We start from the raw sequence: 21,688 nt of genomic DNA on the forward strand, positions 1-21,688 counted from the left end.
TAAAAGGCTCATAAGGAGTCTAAGAAAGTAATATATAATGCAAAGACTTTAGCTTTTAATTATTTATATAATAAATTAGATACCAAGGAGGGCGGAAGATATTTGTATAAGTTAGCTAAACAAAGAGATAAGAGTAGTAACGATTTAGTTCAAGTGATGTGTATTAAGGATGAAGATCAAAAAGTACTTTTATTAGAAGAAGATATTTAACAAATGTGGATGAGATATTTTATAAACTCCTCAATGAAAATTATGAGAATGTGATTGAATTTAGTGATCTTAGCACTTTAAATGAAATTTTTTTTATTGACTTATTAGTAAAATCGAAGTTAAAGAGGCATCAAAGAAAATGAAGTGTGGAAAAGTAGTTTGACCTGGCGATATCCCAACAGAGGTGTGAAAATGCTTAGGAGAAGAAGGAATTTTTTGTCTTAATAAACTTTTTAATATTATTTGAAGACTAAAAAGATGTCATATGAGTAGAGAATAAGTGTATTGATTCATATTTTTAAGAATAAATGTGATGGACAATATTGTGTGAATTATAGAAGAATTAAGTTAATGTGTCATACTTTAAAACTATGAGAGAGAGTTATGGAGCATAGGTTGTAGCATGATACTAATGTTTCTCAAAATTAATTTGGATTCATGCCGGATAGGTCTACTATCGAAGCTATGCATATATTGAAAGGTTTAATGGAGAAGTATATAGAGAATAAGGAGGATATGTATATGTTATTTATTGAGTTAGAGAAGGCATATGATAAAGTTCCAAGAGAAGTGTTATGAAAAGAGAGGTGTTAATAATGCTTATATTCAAGTCAATTATGGATATGTATGCATGAGCTGTAACTTGTGTCCCGACACAAGGTGGTTTGAAATATTATGGCAGCCTTCCGATTACCCTGTTAGGAAAATAGATATATTATATTTAACTTATGTTAAGAAGGATAGAGGTAGACCTAAAAAGACTTTGTTATAAAATATTAGAATGGCCTTTCTTTATTAGATTAAAATGAGAATTTAACTTTTAAGAACATGGTACAATGGAGAAAAAGGATTTATCTAACCGACCCTACATAGTGGGATAAAAACTTGATGTTATTGTTGTTGTTGTTGTTGTTGTTGTTGAGTTCTTCTCATGCTAACGTTTAAATTAATTATAAATTTATTAAAATCTGAGTTCAAATGATTCTAAATTTACTTTTGAAGTTTTCATTTATATATTTCATCTAGATTTATTTATTATCATATGATAAACAATATCCAGAGTATGAAATTGATTCTTGAATAATGTAGCATTATGTTCTTGCCAAATAAAATAGATAATAAAGGAAGTAGCAAGCTGATGTGCATGAACCACCTCAGGTGGATTAGGCCTAGACGTGTCAATATTTGACATAATTCAAAAACACGACTGAAACCCGATCCGAAAATTTCGGGTTAAGGTCTGTGGACCTCTGAAAGAGCACCGCGCGAACGGGTCAATTGGAAGGGACAGATTGGATCGTGCATACGCCTAACCATTGAGGATAGAGGCTGTCGCCAACACACCTTGATGGGTAGTAATATACACGACCTAATCACGGGTTTCCCCCACTCGATACAACAGTTCGAATGGGGTTTAGTAGATGTGGGACCGAGTTTCCCACGGGCGCAAGCCCCCATGGTTAATTACATCCCAGGCCGGAGCCTGAGAAAACTCTCGATTAAGGATCAAATATTATTCTACCCCAAAAAGGGATTAACACATAAAAGGGAGACTAGGAAGTTCCTACTCAAAAGGAAAGGAATGGTCCAAGTGGCTTAGTCAACATGCAAGGCTCACATCCACACTCGGAGGAACTGAGGTAGTTTAGGAGGGAAAGAAAATCATGCACTCAAAACATACAGAGAGAGAAAGGATTAGGCCTAAAATGATCTTATACGAGAGGTATTTGAAACTCCAAAGTCATCATAACACATATAACATGACACTCAAATGCATGACAACTTCATCCAATCAACCGAGGCAGAAAAAAAAGGAGGAAATGAGGAATAAGAAGTAGGAGAAGAAAGAGCATAAGGAGAAGAAGATAATGAGGGGAAGAAATAAGAAAAAAAGGAGTCGAAGAGGAAGGGGTTACCTGCTAAAATCCACGGTAGAGAAACGTGAGAAGCTTTTGCTCCATCCGCTAAAGACAAGGAAAACCTGGACATATAAGATTCACTATCGAGGAGAGGAGTTCAAGTTCGGATAGGGCAAGTTGGAGGCGAGTCTGCCCGATTTGGCTTCTGCGAATAGGAGCGACGGCAGGAGGAGGGGATCTCCGGTTTTGGTGTAGAGTTTAGCTACGATGAGCCTCGTCGCGGCTTGGTCGGTTGAAGGAGTAGGAGGCAGGTTGGACTCGGGGTACTGTTGGCTCGCGTGAGAGAGATATCGGAGAAGGGAGACCGGGAGGACAACCGACCGGGAGAGTGAGAGAGGACTTCGACCTTCTTCCCTAGGTTCGGTCACAAAATTAGCCAAAGAGCCCCTTTTTTCAAAAATCTCCTCCTCTCCCGTTAATGACGAGATTACGCCATTAAATTGAAGTAACGGTTAGTATTTGAATTTAGATGAAATCTCTGTCGTTGGATTGTTTTATTGATTTGGGAACAATTTCAAGTCATGAGAAAGTCAATAGAGCCTTAATTTAAATTATATTTGAGTTGAAATCAGGCTCTATAGGATTTAATTAATGAAATTAAACCATAATCAATGCAAACTCTATTTAAATTGGGCTCGATTAGGGCTGCAAGCGAACCAAACGTTCGACGAACTACTCGTTGTTCGGTTCGATTAAAACTCGTTCGTGATCGTTTAATTAACTAACAAACAAACTTGAACAATATTTTAAATACTCAATTATTAAATAAACAAGCTTGAACACTAATGCGTTCAGCTTGTTTATGTTCGCGAACAACATCAGTTGATGTTCATGAACAAGCTCGATTCGAGTTCGATTAAACTCGATTAAATCTATTAAAGGTCCTCGAGGGCGCTCAAGCTGAAATTGAGGTCAACAAGGTCAACTCGAACTCGGGTTCGGGTTCAACAATTCGACCCGTTTCAAAAACCATGTCGGGTTCGGGTTGACCCTTTGACCCGAAATTGACCCATTTTTGATCCGGCAACCCGAATTGACTTGTTTTTTACCCGAAAAGTAGAGATTGACCCGTTTTTGGACCCAAAACTAGTAATTTTTTATTGGCACCAGGTTATTCGGGTCGTAACGGGTTGATCCAGATAGAGATGTGAAAATACTTAGGAGAAGAAGGAATTTTTTGTCTTAATAAACTTTTTAATATTATTTGAAGACTAAAAAGATATCATATGAGTATAAAATAAGTGTATTGATTCATATTTTTAAGAATAAATGTGATGGACAATATTGTGTGAATTATAGAAGAATTAAGTTAATGTGTCATACTTTAAAACTATGGGAGAGAGTTATGGAGCATAGTTTGTAGCATGATGCTAATGTTTCTCAAAATTAATTTAGATTTGATATGTCCTCAAAAAATTATTTGGATCGGGCACGAATCTCAATGCAAAATCAAGTTGAAAACTTTCGAAATTAATTCAGAGACCATCTCAACTCCGATTTCAGCAAACTTACAATCGAACCGAGCGGCTCAACGAGACAAATCCAACGAGCCAGATATCACGGAATTCCGACATCACTATGACATCCAAATGTTCATGGAATGATTTATGATCAAGAGATTCAAGATCGGCCGTCCATTCAACCACTCCCAACTTCCCCATGATCCTCCACCTATTTACAGGTCGTGCCATTCCCAAAATCTATAAATAGAGCCCCCTCTCCTCTTGAAAAGGGGGGACCCTTAATCCTAAGGAAACAAGAGAGAGATCGGAGATGGCTATTGCTCCCTTGCCTCCTCGACCACCGCCGGAGTTTCGCTGGACCACCGCCTGAGTTCCGTCGAACCACCACTGGTCCACCACCACCGGACCACCACCTGATGCCATTGCTCCACCGGACCACCACTTGAGGCCCTCGCCTTCCTCGACCACCTGATGTCCAGACTTCCGCCGGACCACCACTTGATGCTCTATGCTCTGCCAAACCACCACTTGACGCCCAGAGTTCTACCAGACAACGATCTTTCAGACCCCGATCTCTGCCGACTATGGCCCTCCTGTCCTCGGTCGCCTACTATGGTCACTCTGACCTCTATCACCAAACAACGGTCTTTCAGACCACGATCTCCTGCAGACTACAGTCCTTCTTACCTCCGTCGCCTACTATGGTCCTTCTGACCTCCGTCGCCTACTATGGTCTTCCAGACCCCAGTCTCCTGCCGACTACGGTCTTTCAGACCTTCGTCGCCTACTATGGTCCTTCCGACCTTCATCACCAGACAAGGGTCTTTCATACCCCGGTCTCCTGCCGACTACGGTCCTCGCCTACTATGGTCACTCTGACCTCTATCACCAGACAACGGTCTTTTAGACCCCGGTCTCCTACCGACTACGGACCTTCTGACCTCCGTTGCCTACTATGGTCCTTCTGACCTTCGTCGCCTACTATGGTCTTCCAGACCCCAGTCTCCTGCCGACTACGATCTTTCAGACCTTCGTCGCCTGCTATGATCTTTCCGACCTCCATCACTAGACAATGGTCTTTCAGACCCCGGACTCCTACCGACTATGGTCCTCTCGACCTCCGTCTCCTACTATGGTCATTCTGACCTCCATCACCAGACAACGGCCTTTCAGGCCCCGATCTCCTGCAGACTAAGGTCCTTCTGAAATCCGTTGCCTACTATGGTCCTTCTGACCTCCGTCTCCTAATATGGTCTGCCACACCCCAGTCTCCTGCCGGCTACGATCTTTCAGACCTTCGTCACCTACTATGGTCCTTCCGACCTCCATCACCAGACAATGGTCTTTCAGATCCCGGTCTCCTGCCGTCTACGATCCTCCCGACCTCTGTCGCCTATTATGATCAATCTAACCTCCATCACCAGATAACTGTCTTTCAGATCCCGGTCTTCTGCCGACTACGGTCCTTCTGACCTTTGTCGCATACTATGGTCCTTCCGACCTTCATCACCAGACAATGGTCTTCCAGACCCCAATTTCCTGCCGACTATGGTCTTTCAAACCTTCGTCGCCTATTATGGTCATTCCGACCTCCATCACCAGACAATGGTCTTCCAGACCCCAGTCTCTTGCCGACTACAGTCCTCCCGACCTCCGTCGCCTACTATGGTCACTCCGACCTCCATCACCAGACAACGGTCTTTCAGACCTCGGTCTCCTGCCAACTATGGTCCTTCTGACCTCCGTCGCCTACTATGGTCCTTCCGACCTTCATCACCAGACAATGGTCTTTGAAACCCCAGTCACCTGTCGACTACGGTCCTTATGACCTCCGTCGCCTACTATGGTCCTTCTGACCTTTATCACCATACAACGGTCTTTCTGACTTCGGTCTTCTGCCGACTATGTTTCTTCTGACCTCCGTCGCCTACTATGGTCCTTCCGACCTCCATCAACAGACAACGGTCTTTCTGACCTCGGTCTCCTGCCGACTACGATCCTTCTGACCTCCGTCGCCTACTATGGTCCTTCTGACCTCCATCAATAGACAACGGTCTTTCTAACCTTGGTCTCCTGCAGACTATGGTTCTTCTGACTTCCGTCGCCTACTATGGTCTTTCCGACCTCCATCAACAGACAAAGGTCTTTCTGACCCCGGTCTCCTGTTGACTACGGTCCTTCTGCTTTCTATCTCTTGCCGACAATGGTCCTTCCAACCAAATAAACATGTCTATGTTGATTATTATAACTCCCACCATGTAATGCGCTCTATTTGATGTACATTTGTACCATCAAGCCAAGGCCTTCTCCCAAGGAAGGGCCTCATTTGTAATCGACTGCAAATACTAGTGGATTCATTCAAACTGGGCTAGGCCCCGTGTTTTTACTCCTTTTTTTCAGGGGTTGGGCTTGTTGTGTGATAGAAAAGTCCCCCTCAAACTTAAGAAAAAATTCTATAAGATGGTGGTTAGACCTGCAATGCCTTATAGTGCATAATATTATCCATTAAAAGAGAAACATAATATTAAGTTAAGCGTTGCAAAGATGATGATGTTTAGGTAGATGAGTGGCTTTGCTCTTAGAGATAGGATATAAAATGAGCATATATGTGAAAAGTTTGGAGTAGCTCCAGTGGAAGATAAGATTAGAGAGAGTCGCCTTGGATGGTTTGGTCACATAAAATGGCGGCCTTCCGATTACTCGGTTAGGAAAATAGATATATTATATTTGACTTATGTTAAGAAGGATAGAGATAGACCTAAAAAGTCTTAGTAAGGAAATATTATAATGACCTTTCTTTATTAGATTAAAATGAGAACTTAACTTTTAACAACGTGGTACAATGCAGAAAAAGGATTTATCTAACCGACCCTACATAGTAGGATAAAAACTTGATGTTATTGTTGTTGTTGTTGAGTTCTTCTCACCCTGATGTTTAAATTAATTATAAGTTTATTAAAATCTGAGTTTAGATGATTCTAAATTTACTTTTGAAGTTTTCATTTATATATTTCATCTAGATTCATTTATTATCATATGATAGACAATATCCAAAGTATGAAATTGATTCTTGAATAATGCAACATTATGTTCTTGCCAAATAAAATAGACAATAAAGGAAGTAGCAAGCTCATATGCATGAACCACCTCAGGTGGATTAGGCCTAGGCGTGTCAATATTTGACACAACCCGAAAACCCGACTCAAACCCGAAATTAACCCGAACTCTGGTTCGGGTTCAACAATTCGACCCGTTTCAAAAATCAGGTCGGGTCCGGGTTGACCCTTTGACCCAAAATTGACCTGTTTTTTACCCGGCAACCCGAGATTGACCTGTTTTTGACACGAAAAGTAGAGATTGACCCTTTTTTGGACCCAAAAACTAGTAGTTTTTTTGTTGGCACCAGGTCATTCAGGTCGTAACGGGTTGATCCGGACATGAAGAGGGTCGAGCTCGAGTTGACCTTGAATAGTGCCGGGTCAATTTCAGATTCAATCCGTGACCCAAAATTGACACGCCTAATTAGGCCCAAAGCAATCATCAATATAGTCAAACGCCTGCAACAAAGAAAGCTGGAGAAGGATTAGGATGAACCTTTCCCGATAAGTTAAAAAGAAAAATCGCATTAAAAAAGCAATTGAGAACCGGCACTTGTATGGCATAAAATACAATACCTTACGATAAATCTACTTGAAAATTATAAAATCCTGAGTGGGATCCACATAAACTAATTTATTAATTTGCTATTTAATAATAACAAATAAATGCTAGTTTTAAATTTGAATTTTATTGGGAGGATGAAAAAACATTAAAAGGGCTTAGGACTTTAGTGGATTGCTTGGGCTGGCCCATTTGAACTCTCCTAAATAAAAAGGCCTCCCTAATAATACAATATACATCCACAGGCCGACAGTCAAATAACCTAATAAGGTGCATTTAAAGGAGCCAAAGCAGTCCAGTCCAATAGTCCATCGTAAAACTTATTATTATTAAAACTTATTATTATTAGAACTTAGAAGCAGCAGCCCGAAATGTTGCATATGGGAATAATTATTAGGTCTGGACACCGGACGTAGCTCTACATCCGAAGGCCAATAACATGTCAACACGTGTTCTTACTCTTTACCGTGCGGCCCGACGACCCGACCCAGACCGGAACCCGGTATTGCTATGTTCGTGTATTGTTAGGTATTGCTTAGTATTGCTAGGTATTGCGAGGTATTGCTTGACAATAACGAGAAATGCTGCTCTGTCAAGCTCAATACATAGCAATACAGAGTAATACCGAGCAATACCTAGCAATATCGAGCAATACCTAGCAAAACCGGGGTATTGCTCGGTATCTCTCGGTATTGGTCTTGACAGAATGATATTTCTCATTATTGCCGAGCAATGCCTAGCAATACCCCGGTCTGTACAAATCAGCCAATACATAATAATCCTGGGTCCGGTCCGGATCCGGTCGTCGGGCCGCACGGTAAAGAATAAGAACACGTGACATCATTTTACTGACGTCCGAACGAAAAGTTACGTCAGGACACCGGGCCAAATAAAAATTCTGCATATGGGTGCAGGCATGCAGTACACGCGCGATGCAGAGATATCTCAAATTAGCTATAAGCAGCCAAAGAGTCGCTATCCTTAAATCAAATTTAATTGACCGGAAAACAGAACAGAACAGAACGGAAATGTCTCCTCAAACTTGTTAAGCTTATTTGGGATTTGGATGAGAAGAGTTGAAAGGATCGATCGGATCGAATTAATTCAAGCCAGGACTGAAGGGCACATCATAAGATCCCAACCACTGATCTCCTTCAATAAAATTCGAAACCGTGAACTGATTAGCCTCCGTCGAACTATTAATGACTCTGTAGCCCGGCCATTGGACCCTCGCCGTCGTATTCGCCCCCGGCCCACTGTTCTTGTACTCCCCATAATACAAAGTATCCAACGCAAACGTCCCGTTCCATTCCAACCATCCAGCCGGATCAATCAAGCTATCCAGAAAAGACTGCAGGTAGACCGTTCTCGAATATTTTTTCCATGGCCGGCCAAGGTAGGTTTTGAATTGGGACAGAACGGGAAGAAGATCGGCGGCGGCGGAGACCTTACAGTTCTGGATCGAAATTCCTGTGTTCTGATTAGGATCTTCCCGACCCTGGGCGGTGAAAATGTTCTTTTGATTTGGATCGGGCTTTCGGGCGTACAGATTGCAGTTCTGGAAGACGACGGCTGCGTTGCCGAAGATGAAATCGATGGTGCCGTATATATCGCAGTCGCGGTAGAATTGGCGGAGTGAGTGAACGTAGAGAGTGTCTTGATACGCGACGAAGCTGCAGCGGTAGAAGGCGGCGAGGTCGGAGCCGGTGCGGAGGGCTACGGCTTGGTGTTTGCTGGCTCCGGCGGAGTTCTCTATGGTCAAGTCTCGCCCGATAAATCTGTTGCCCACCACAGCTGCAAATCATTTAGATCTAAGTCATTCATTTCATTTAATAATAACACGATCGATCATAATATATTTTAAAGCTTTCACAAATTAATAATGTTTTTCATGATTAAAAATTTAATCATAAAGTTTCGGACTTTGTTTTTCCTCAAAATTAAACGCGAAAGATAGAGACAATGCATCTTCAGCTAATAATTTCTCCATAATTCTTCCATAAAATTATCAACTGTCAATTATTGCACTGCACCTCCGTGCGATTTGATAGGTGCCAATGCCATGCGATGGCTTACGTATAATATTAAAACTCTGCATTTAATATATTATATTATATAAATGGATGAGCTCACCGACGGTGGCTGAACGGAAAGTTGTCCAGCCGTCGACGACATTGCGGCTGGCCTTTATCACCGTCTTCCCGATCCCATCTCCGACGAACATAAGATTAATCTTGTTCTTCCCCACCTCCACATTTTCGAAATACCCCCCGGCTTTTATGTATATAACGAACCTCGTCGCGCTGTTATTCGGCGCCGCCGCCACCGCCTCACCAACCGTCGTGAAATTCCCGCTCCCATCCTTCGCCACCACCAAATTCGCAGTCAAACCCCCCGGAGTCGTCGCCTGCAGCAGCCGCCTGTCAGTCCACGTCATCCACGCCGGAAACCCACCTTTCATCCCTCCGTAACCCTCGAAAGCCTCGACGGCGGGCTTCGACGGCGGCGGAGGAGGCGGCGGCGGGGGGATTTTCTTGGACAAGGCGAGGATGTTGCTGACAAGACGGTAGATATGGACGAGGAAACGTTCAATGGAAGGGCGGATGTTGATGACGCGGTCGGGGACGTAGGCGAAGCCGTCGAGGCAGGTGAACTGGTTGGTTATCGAGGCGGAGAGCACGGTGATGAGCTCCGAGCGGCAACTGGAAGAGTTGGTGTGGTAAAGATCTTTGAATGCCAGGTGGAGGAAGTCGAGGGAGGAGTCGAGTAGTTCAAGGCAGTCGGAAAGAGCGAGGCGTTGGAGTGAGTCGAGGTTACGGAGGCGGTGGTAAATGGAGGAGCAGTTGCGGTGGGAGGCGTTAACGGCATCGGCGGTGTGGTTTATTGCGGCGGAAATGATGGATGGGAGGGATTTGGAGGAGAGGTTGGGAATGGAAAGAAGGGTGGAGAGACAGAGAGAGGGAAAAAGAGTTCCGGCGCAGTGGCTGGCGGCGGTGGCGGTCTCTTCATGGAGGCGAATAGCATTGCTAGCGTGGCTGCGGCCGCCGCCGGGGAGGAGAAGGAGGGGGAGGAGGAGTAGAAGAAGAAGGTTGTGGGATCCGCCAGGCATTGTCGGTGGGTGGCGGAGCTGAGGAAGTGAAAGGAGTGTTTATATATCGGATTCGGGGGACACGTAGCAATTAAATCATCTTAAATACGTCGGGACGGAATCACATGTCAATAGTGAAGCTGCAGAGCTGGTGGAGGAGAGGAGTAGATACTGCTCGTAAATAGCTGTTAGGAGGATGGGGTGAATGGAGGGCCTATACGTACAGAACATTAATAACCGCGCAGATTAAAACATTCAAAAAAGTTTTTTTTAAAAGAATTTTTCATACATAATATTTAAAAATTATTCTATTTATATATCTAATACTTAAACATTATTATTTACATAAATATCATCTAAATTCTATTACTCTGTTTAATCTTGTCAAAATCCTTCACTTGGTCTAACCACCATCTTATAGAATTTTCCCTTATCACACAGCAAGCCCGATGCATTTCTCTACTTCAACCATCCAACTTGAAGTTTACTGATAATATCCTCATCTATTTCACCATTACTATGAACAATATATCCAAGATATCTAAAGTGTGTACTCTTATTAATGACTTGATCGTCCAAAGTCACAATCCCCTCACTAGGTATATTAATGTAAAAATTATACTCCATATATTCATTTTTAGATCTACTCAAGTGAAAATTTTAGACTCTAAGATTGACCTCCTTAATTCAAGTTTACCTTTAACTTCCTCTCTAGTCTTATCAACAAAAAGAATATCATCAACAAAAAGCATAAACCAAGGTACATCCTCTTGTATATGTTTAGTGAGAACATCCATGACTAAAACAAAAACAAATCCATGAACAAAACATTTTTATTTGCTCTTTAAAATCTACCCACTTAAAAAAATATATCGCCCTCGACATTCCATGAACAAACTATACGAAATAAATTCAATTCGATTAAAAAAATCAATGTCATAAATTCACTTAAACAAATCAACATGATTCAAAACCAATCAATCAACTTAAATTCATTCAAATCTCCAAAATAGTAGATGTTCTCACTATCCACACCTGCAAGACTGTCAAGTCATAGAGAATAATATCTAGTATGTTTTTTTTCCACATCTAGAACACTATGGTATATTGCTTATACTAGATTCATGTTCTTTTTTGCTGTCTAAAACTTTGCTCCTCTTTTCGCTTCTATCTCGACAGGCCAAGTTATCTCTTAATCTCTTCCTACTTAAATTATGTATGAAGTAGGAAATAGCCAAATCATTCTCCACTAATCTCGCTCAATCTACTAACTCTAAAAATTGGATGATACAAGCGAATGCCTCAACTAAGCCTTAAATACAATCAAGAATTTGTAGCATTTTTCATATATTGTACTAAGTAACTGTGAAGCTTATCTTTCCAATGTAGTAAATTTGGCATCATATTGTATTTGTAATTGCATGTATTTTAACCCAGTTAAATAAATATTTTTTATAATTAATATAAGTCTAAATCAAAAACTACCTTCGTCATAGCATTGATATTATCGTCATAGCATTGATATTATAGTATTTTAATTATATGATTTTTTTCATAATTTTAGGCATTTGTAAAAATCATTAAGAAATCTAATACCTCTACTTTCCTAACCGGGTTATCCTAAGGCCAACATTTTATGTGACCAAATCATCTAAGGAGACTCTCTCTAATCTTATCTTCCACTGGAGCTACTCCAACCTTTTCACATATATATGCTCATTTCATAACCTATTTCTAGGGTAAAGGCACTCATCCGCCTGAGCATCCTCATCTCTTTGACACTCAACTAGCATTATGATTATCTTTTAATAGCCAACATTCAACACCATAAAGCATTGCAGGTCTCACCACCATCTTATAGAATTTTCCTTTAAGGTTGAGGGGGACTTTTTTATCACACAACAAGCCCAATGCATTCCTCCGCTTTAACCATCCAACTTGAATTATGGTGATAATATCCACATCAATTTCACCATCACTAATCACTATGAACAATATATCCAATATATCTAAAACATGAACTCTTATTAATGACTCGATCGTCCAAAGTCACAATCCCCTCATGTATATTACTACTAAAATTACACTATATATATTCAATTTTAGATCTACTCAAGCAAAAATCTCTAGACTCTAATGTTGACCTACATAATTCAAGTTTACCTCCAACTCCCTCTCTAGTCTTATCAACAAGAAGGATATCATCAAACAAAATCATACACCAAGGTACATCCTCTTAAATAAGTCTAGTGAGAACATCCATGACTAAATAAAAAACAAATCCACGAACAAAACATTTTTATACGTCCTTTAAAATCTACCCACTTAAAAAATATGTCACCCTCAACATTCCATGAACAAAACATACAAAACAAATTCAATTTCATAAATTCACTTAAGCAAATCAACATGATTCAAAACCAATCAATCAACTTAAATCCATTCAAATCTCCAAAATAATATTGATCATTAATCTATCTTTCATTGCATTCACTCAATCACAAGTTCAAGCGTGTACTCTTATTAATGACTAGCTTGATCGTCCAAAGTCACAATCCCCTCACTAGGTATATTACTGTTAAAATTATACTCCATATATTCATTTTTAGATCTACTCAAGTGAAAATTTTAGACTCTAAGATTGACCTCCTTAATTCAAGTTTACCTTTAACTTCCTCTCTAGTCTTATCAACAAAAAGAATATCATCAACAAAAAGCATAAACCAAGTTACATCCTCTTGTATATGTTTAGTGAGAACATCCATGACTAAAACAAAAACAAATCCATGAACAAAACATTTTTATTTGCTCTTTAAAATCTACCCACTTTAAAAAAAAATATCGCCCTCGACATTCCATGAACAAACTATAAGAAATAAATTCAATTCGATTAAAAAAATCAATGTCATAAATTCACTTAAACAAATCAACATGATTCAAAACCAATCAATCAACTTAAATTCATTCAAATCTCCAAAATAGTAGATAAAAAAAAATCTCCAAAATAGTAGATGTTCTCACTATCCACACCTGCAAGACAGTCAAGTCATAGAGAATAATATATAGTATGTCTTTTTCCACATCTAGAACACTATGGTATATTGCTTATACTAGACTCATGTTCTTTTTTGTTGTCTAAAACTTTGCTACTCTTTTCGCTTCTATCTCGACAGGTCAATTTATCTCTTAATGTCTTCCTACTTAAATTATGTATGAACTGGGAAACAGTCAAATCATTCTCCACTAATCTCCTCAATCTATTAACTCTAAAAATTGGATGATACAAGCGAGAGCCTCAACTAAGCCTTAAATACAATCAAGAATTAGTAGCATTTTTCATATGTTGTACTAAGTAACTGTAAAGCTTATCTTTCCAATGTAGTAAATTTGGCATCATATTGTATTTGTAATTGTCTGTATTTTAACCCAGTTAAATAAATATTTTTTAGAATTAATATAAGTCTAAATCAAAAACTACCTTCGTCATAGCATTGATATTATAGTATTTTAATTATATGATTTTTTTCATAATTTTAGGCATTTGTAAAAATCATTAAGAAATCTAATACCTCTACTTTCCTAACCGGGTTATCCTAAGGCCAACATTTTATGTGACCAAATCATCTAAGGAGACTCTCTCTAATCTTATCTTCCACTGGAGCTACTCCAACCTTTTCACATATATATGCTCATTTCATAACCTATTTCTAGGGTAAAGGCACTCATCCACCTGAGCATCCTCATCTCTTTGACACTCAACTAGCATTATGATTATCTTTTAATAGCCAACATTCAACACCATAAAGCATTGCAGGTCTCACCACCATCTTATAGAATTTTCCTTTAAGGTTGAGGGGGACTTTTTTATCACACAACAAGCCCAATGCATTCCTCCGCTTTAACCATCCAACTTGAATTATGGTGATAATATCCACATCAATTTCACCATCACTAATCACTATGAACAATATATCCAATATATCTAAAACGTGAACTCTTATTAATGACTCGATCGTCCAAAGTCACAATCCCCTCATGTATATTACTACTAAAATTACACTATATATATTCAATTTTAGATCTACTCAAGCAAAAATCTCTAGACTCTAATGTTGACCTACATAATTCAAGTTTACCTCCAACTCCCTCTCTAGTCTTATCAACAAGAAGGATATCATCAAACAAAATCATACACCAAGGTACATCCTCTTAAATAAGTCTAGTGAGAACATCCATGACTAAATAAAAAACAAATCCACGAACAAAACATTTTTATACGTCCTTTAAAATCTACCCACTTAAAAAATATGTCACCCTCAACATTCCATGAACAAAACATACAAAACAAATTCAATTTCATAAATTCACTTAAGCAAATCAACATGATTCAAAACCAATCAATCAACTTAAATCCATTCAAATCTCCAAAATAATATTGATCATTAATCTATCTTTCATTGCATTCACTCAATCACAAGTTCAATCACACAATTATGCATAATCTTTCAACATGCAATGTAACTCTAATCTATTAAAATTGAATGCACAAGATTAAAAATTATATCAATGGATCCTCTAGGTACATTCATATCATATTACAATAATAAAATATAAATTATGGGTCGTACTGGTGCTAGTGTTTGTATAGTAGATTGTGCATGTTCTCTTTGATCTTTAATAACACCTTGTCCACATGTCCTGCTTACACATCCTTCATTGTATTCTCTAGATTCCACAATCCTCTATCCATAGCCTTGTCTAGCTTGCTCTCTGTTAAATCCATATCATGTTCACTACAACTCTAGTTGACAACCAGCCATCTGATGTACTCACTATCAACACCTAGAAGATGGTCTAGTCATCAGAGAATAATATCTAGTATGTCTTTTGCCACATCTAGAACACTCTGGTACATTGCTCACACTTAACTCATGTTCTTTTTTACTGTCTAACACTTTGCTCCTCTTTTCACTTCTATCTCAACATATCATGTTCTCTCTTAATCTCTTCCTACTTAAATTCTGTATGAACTGGAAAATAGCCAAATCATTCTCCACTAATCTCGCTTAATCCACTAACTCTAAAAATTCTTAAATTCTCAGTGATACAAGTGAACGCCTCAACTAAAACTTAAATACAATCATGAATTATATCATTTTTCATATTATGTATTGAGTAACTGTGAAATATATCTTTCAAATGTAGTAAATTTGGCATCATACTACATATGTAATAGCCCGTATTTTAACCCACTCAAATAAATATTTTTTGGACTTAATATAATTCCAAATCACAAAATGTGATCATCATAACATTAATATTATAGTATTTTAAACATACCTTTTTTTTAATATTTTTAGGTACTAGTGAAAATCTTTAAGAAACTAACATCTATCAGTACAAGTGGAGATTTTCAGACCATCAAGTGTCTGTTTTAAAAACAGGTTTCACAAAAAAAATTTAAACAAAATATTTTATTTTATTAATAATTTTCTATAATTTTTGAAGTCACAAAATAATTTATATGAATTTCATACTAAGAATTGCTTAAATTTTAATATTATATTATATTGTAATAAAATATCTTAAAATATCTTATTCCATTACTTTATTTTTCTCCTCATTTTCCCTAAACCGACTAACAGAGAGCTATAATAGGGAATTCAAGAGAGACAGAGAAGAGAGAGAAAAGAAAAGCTAGGATTTGAAGGCTGTAAAGTAGTTTTTGTCACTCAAGCTAGTTGGAAAATTTACTCCTCTCATTATAAGGAACCATTATAATATTTCTAATATTAAGGATTTTATGTTTTTTGTATTTTTTTGATCAAATTTGTGTTTTAGTTGTCAAAAAATGATGATAATTTTGAATTGATAAAACTTTCATTATATAACTTTTAGAAGTTATAGAGCTTGTGATTATAAACATTTTGAGTAATTACTTAAAATTTTTTTACTGGGTGATTTTAAAAAAGCAATGATATTTGCCTTATTAGAAATTTATTTTGAAATATAAAAATAGTGCTTTAATTCAATTAAAACTACATAATATTCTTTTATATGATCTCTAATAATTTCATTCATTTCTAAAATTCTGAATTTTTGCTCAATTGAATTTTTCTATTGTCTATAATTTTGGCATTTTTTTAATCTAGTTAATTATGCTTTATTTTCAATATATATTGAAAATGAATGTACATATGTGATTGAATAGTAGTAGGTTGTTGTTACTATTGAAATATTATGATAGTGATATGCATGGAAATAAGTAAATACTGGTTATTCACTAACATTGGCTTGAGATTGATTAACTTGCATAAAATGGTGGGCTAATTGGCTTCTTCCCTCTGGAAAAAATCTTCGAATAGGCATGAACCTATATATCTTTTACGAACATATGGGTCCTCTTAATTTCTCTGAAGGTATATTAGATTTAATATTTAACCATATTTTTTTCTAAGAGTAGTTATACTTCTTATGAGCACAAACCCTCATAGTTAATTACCCCTCCTAACACACTAAAATTGTACTCTTGATTAAGGAAGAAATATATTTAGCTTCGTGCGAGGAGCATGTAAATGTGCAATAATATTTTAATATTTATTTATGGGGGATGAAGGTACACCCGATCAAGATACATTGATTTCATTGTCTAGGATATACAAGGAGTTTAGTCTACCAATACTAACAACCATTTATTGAAGTATCCAGAGAGTATGATTAGTAGCCATATGTTTCCTACTCTCAAGGATCCCGAGTAAACTGAAGTGGAGAGGTGAGGATTTTAATTTAGTTTGATTTGGGTTGGGGCTTATGGCTTCATTTAAGAGTTGTTCGTATGATTGGATTTGAATAGGGGCTTATGAATTTCATTTGAAAGTTGCCATAATAATGGGTTTGATGGCCTCTATTAGAGGAGCCCAAATAATTTGGGTATGAGTTGGTCTTATGGCTTTTATTAAAAGTATCCCAAGGAAGGGTCTTACAACATAACCTTGTAAGCTAAGTGGCCCAGAGGTGGGTCTTATAACCTAACCTTATAGGTTAGGATGCCCAAATAAGGGGTCTAAGGTTATGTTATCGACTAAACATTTCTAGCAGAGGTAGGACTTATGACTTCTGTTAGAAGTTGTCGAGATATAATCAGGGATTGGTGGTTAAGTCATGTTTACCTAAAACTTTCCCCTACAGTTGGATTTATGGCTTTCATCTGAAAGTGGTATTATAACCTAATTCTTATAAACAATGCTATCCAGGATTTGAGTTTTGGATTTAGGGTCATTCATTTAGAAGTTTCATAACACACGAGTCTTACTACTTCGCTTAGAAGTAGCTCATGTGTTTGTAATTATTTGCTAGCTTTGACACTAGATTGTGATTTTGACACTTACTTGACAGCTGTTGTTTTTCACTCTAGCTTTTAGTAGTGTGTTTCTTATTTTTTTCTCGTAAATTTTCTGACGACATCGTCAGTGTTTTGTTTTGTTATTTTATGTTCATAGTTTTTTTTTTTACTACAGTAGTTTGCTACGCTACTTTAGCACTATTGTTTGTTTGTTTTCCCCGTTTTGAGCGCTTTGTTTTGCCTACATTAGCTAGATTTAATTTTTCAGCATTAATTTTATCTTATTTATTGATGCGCCGACTTTTACTTATTTACTTGCAAGTGCTTGGAGCCACCAGATTATAGAGCTCTCATGTAGTTAGAAGAGCCATTGTTGAGAGTCTAAGAGTGTTTGAGCTTGTTTGTTGGAGAGTTTTACTGTTTGTGAGATGCTCAGTAGCTTGTACTTAGATTAATTGGATAGTCAAAAAATATTGATTTGTTGCTCTTTTGATTTTATGTTTTATTTTGATTTAACTGTTGCATTAATTAATTTTAAATGTTGAATTTTAATTAAAATTTAATTTGCTTAATTAATTAATTTTAAATTCCATATGTTAAATGTATTTTAAAGTCATTTGATTATTTAAATTAAATGGGCTGCTCAATTAATTGGTTAGAGTTTTAATATTAATTAACATTTTGATCTTATTAAAAGCTTAATCGATTTTAATTTGATTTGAGTTTTGGGATTAATTTATATTATAAATTCTTACATCATTTAAATTGAATTGATTGCTCGATTACTTTAAACTAGTCTTAAAGAGCTTAGCTTTGAATCTGCACACGTATTTAATTTGATTTTAGTTTTAACTGAATTAAGTTAAAAGTTCTTATTTTTTTTTTCAATTAGTTGAATTGGTTTTAAATTTGAATTTTAAGTTTATTTAAGAATTAGTTAACTAATTAACTGATAGGTTAATTGTTTTTTTGAATTAGTTATTTTACATTTTTACTATTATTGAATTTAGTTTCAATGTGTTAGTTAATGTTAGATTATTTATTCTGTTTTGATTAATCTTGATACGACATCACAAATTTATCTTGATCGGGCACGAATCTCGAGGCAAAAAGCTAGTTGTAAACTTCAAAAATTAAATCTGGAAGCACCAGAACTCTGATTTCAGCGAGCCAATAGTCAAACTGAGCGTCTTGGAAATACGAACCCAACGACACCAAGTTCAACCCAATCCGAGCCCAAATAAGTCCGAATCAAGGACCCGAAGCACTGTTGGAAGATTCAAACCGCGATTTGAGTTAACAAACGGTCTCCGATTTTAACGAGCTTATACTCAAATCGAGCGGCTCGACGAGACAAATCCAACGAGCCCAAGATCGCCGAATTCCGACATCAATAAGGCCTCCAAATGTCCAACGAACGGTGCACGATCAAAGGGTTCAATATCGGCCGTCCATTCAAACAACTCCCTATTCGCCTATGATCTCACACCTATTTACGAGCCATGCCACTTCAGAAAAATTATAAATAAAGTCCTCATTCTTCACAAAGGGGACAAAAGTGAAGAGAGAGAAGAAGAAGGAAAAGGGGAAAAGGCGAATCCTCTCCTGCTCGACCACCGCCGGAGCTCTTCCCGCCGCCTGAATACGTCGGAACTCTGCTGGATTTTCACGAAACGATGGGATTTTGCAAAACTTTGTAAATTTGCTTCAAGTTGTAATCTGATCATCCTGATTTGTGGGTCGAATCAATTTCTTGTAATTTACAAAAAACGCTAATGAAATTTTACAACTAGGCGAGGCCCCGTGGTTTTTTCCCTTTTTGGGTTTTCCACGTATAAATCCCGGTGTTCTTTCATTTTCCTATTTGTGTGTTAAATATAATGCAACGCTCGGACATGAATTTACAAACTCTACCGCCGCGTATTTTCTAGCATGAAACCAAATCTGATTTTATTAAGTTAGTTAGTTTAGAATTTTTTATTTTTGTTTAATGTCAGGTTAATCATTTGATCAATTTATTATTTAAGATTCCTCTGCTTAATGCAATTGACGGCTTTTTTATTGCTTCTTAAAGCAGCTTCCTAGTACAAAAATTTTAATTTTTGTACTAGGAAGCTGCTTTAAGAAGCAATAAGAAAGCTGTCCCAAACGAGACCTAAGAGTTTCAGTCTAACACTTATTATTAATTGTTTGGATTATCTGTACATTTAAATTGATTATCACGATAGGTTATTTAATTGCTCGAGTGATTAATTGATTTTTAATTAATTAAATAGTTGTCATATGAATTAATGATTTAATATTACTTAATTAATATTAATCAGTTAGCTGAATGAAATGTTCTCCAACTATTCAAATAAATACAAAATTTTTAAAAAAATTTCGACAACCTCCTGATGTTCATAAAGATAATAGACGGCCGAGAACTTCGGGGCGTTGTAGGGTCCTTAAAATTATCATCAGATCTTCAATTGTTGATTGTAGTGATTGCATTTGATTTAGTGATTATGGCATTTGGTCCCACATTCCAAAAGTTTGCATAAATCCAACATTGTTGGAAAATTTTTGACAGCCTCCCAGCATCCCCTCCCCGAGATAAGAGGTAGCGGACCTTTTAATTAGTCGAGGCGGAATGATAATCAACGACCGAGGGCTTCGGGATGTTGTCCGGTACCGGAAAAAGTTTTCGACCCCTTCAATTGACTATTGCTGAATGTGAACCTCTTATTGTTGATTTCGATATGTTGTTTACCCCTTTTTATATATATCACTATTATATATATAGCCACAACATCCATCGCATGTTGAATTCAAAATTGTTGTAAAACATAGGCTTCAATATCACGGCCGTGATTTTTGGCCCCACTGTGTTCTCAAACCTAGTGTCATAACGTTCACAAGAACAACGCCAAAGCATTCTAGATCAAACACAAATTCAAATTTTCATTTTTATAAATAATTTTTTATATTCTGGGTTGTTACAGCCCAAGAGAAGCTTGAGCTAAATTCCGTATTTTCTCTTTCATAGTTTAGGGTTAACATAAAAACATTGCTCTCAACGTTGAAATTTAGCTCACTTAACCACAAACCAATACAACCTGTCGCCAATTTGAGGAACATTACTCAAACGACATCAATTCCAAGCTTCGTTAATAATATTCGTAAGATTTAAAACATTTTAGTTCGTAAAGTTATAGAGAGAAAGAGAGATAAGATGAGTTTTAATTAGAGAAGCTCTAGAATTTTATTACATATATAACAAAAAATTAGAAAAACTATTGTGTGTGGAAAATAGCCTCCAACTCTGAAAGAAAATTTTAAAAACATTGTGATTATAAATTTTGGATCGTCTAATAAAGATGACAGAACCATAGTAAAATTTTCTCTGCTGATATTTAAGCAAAAGGTGGAACAGCTTATCTTTTTTAAAAAAAAAAGACATAATAAACCTAGATTAACTACTTTTTTATAAGAAAGATAGATTTTTTAGATTACAAAAATTATAGTTTATGGTTCATCCAATAGAGATGAAATGATAGAATAATGGGTGGTCAAAAAATAAAAAATAGCAGCAGACACTTTTTAGATATATAGAAATTATTACCTAAAGAATTCTTTTTATTATTACAAAAAGTATAGTCATTGTAAGTTAAAGTTTATGTACCAAATATCATTTATTAGTTTTAAAATTTAAGATGCACATATAAAATAAAAATAAAATAAAATAAAATATTATCCTAGAATTATATGAGTACTTTAAAAATGTGAATAAAATTATTTTTAAAAATAATATTCAAAATCTTAAAAATTGATTCCTTGATGAGAATCAGAGAAAATAACTAATGAGATTAAAAAGTTTGCAAAATTTATTGACGAAAGCATTAATAGGGGGCTGATTCAACCAATCGGCTCTCACCCCTCTTTATTATTATTTTTACGCTTTTAAGTTTATTTCTTTATTTTTCTTATTTTTTTATTTACTCTTCGTGCCTTTCAAAAAGAAAAC

General features: G+C 36.8%; 1 protein-coding gene across 1 annotated transcript; it reads right to left on the minus strand.

The window, feature by feature from the left end:
• Window positions 1–8,254: 8,254 nt before the first annotated feature.
• Window positions 8,255–10,409, minus strand: LOC110103997 (pectinesterase). The gene is made up of 2 exons (XM_020832918.2): window positions 9,386–10,409; window positions 8,255–9,046 (listed from the first exon to the last, which is right to left on the minus strand). Exons 1-2 carry the CDS (start codon window positions 10,359–10,361, stop codon window positions 8,352–8,354), a joined length of 1,671 nt encoding a protein of 556 aa, XP_020688577.1. The 5' UTR covers window positions 10,362–10,409; the 3' UTR covers window positions 8,255–8,351.
• Window positions 10,410–21,688: the final 11,279 nt, after the last annotated feature.

This window comes from Dendrobium catenatum, unplaced genomic scaffold (assembly GCF_001605985.2).
Source record: "Dendrobium catenatum unplaced genomic scaffold, ASM160598v2 fragScaff_scaffold_142, whole genome shotgun sequence".
In the NCBI taxonomy this organism is placed as follows: domain Eukaryota; kingdom Viridiplantae; phylum Streptophyta; class Magnoliopsida; order Asparagales; family Orchidaceae; genus Dendrobium; species Dendrobium catenatum.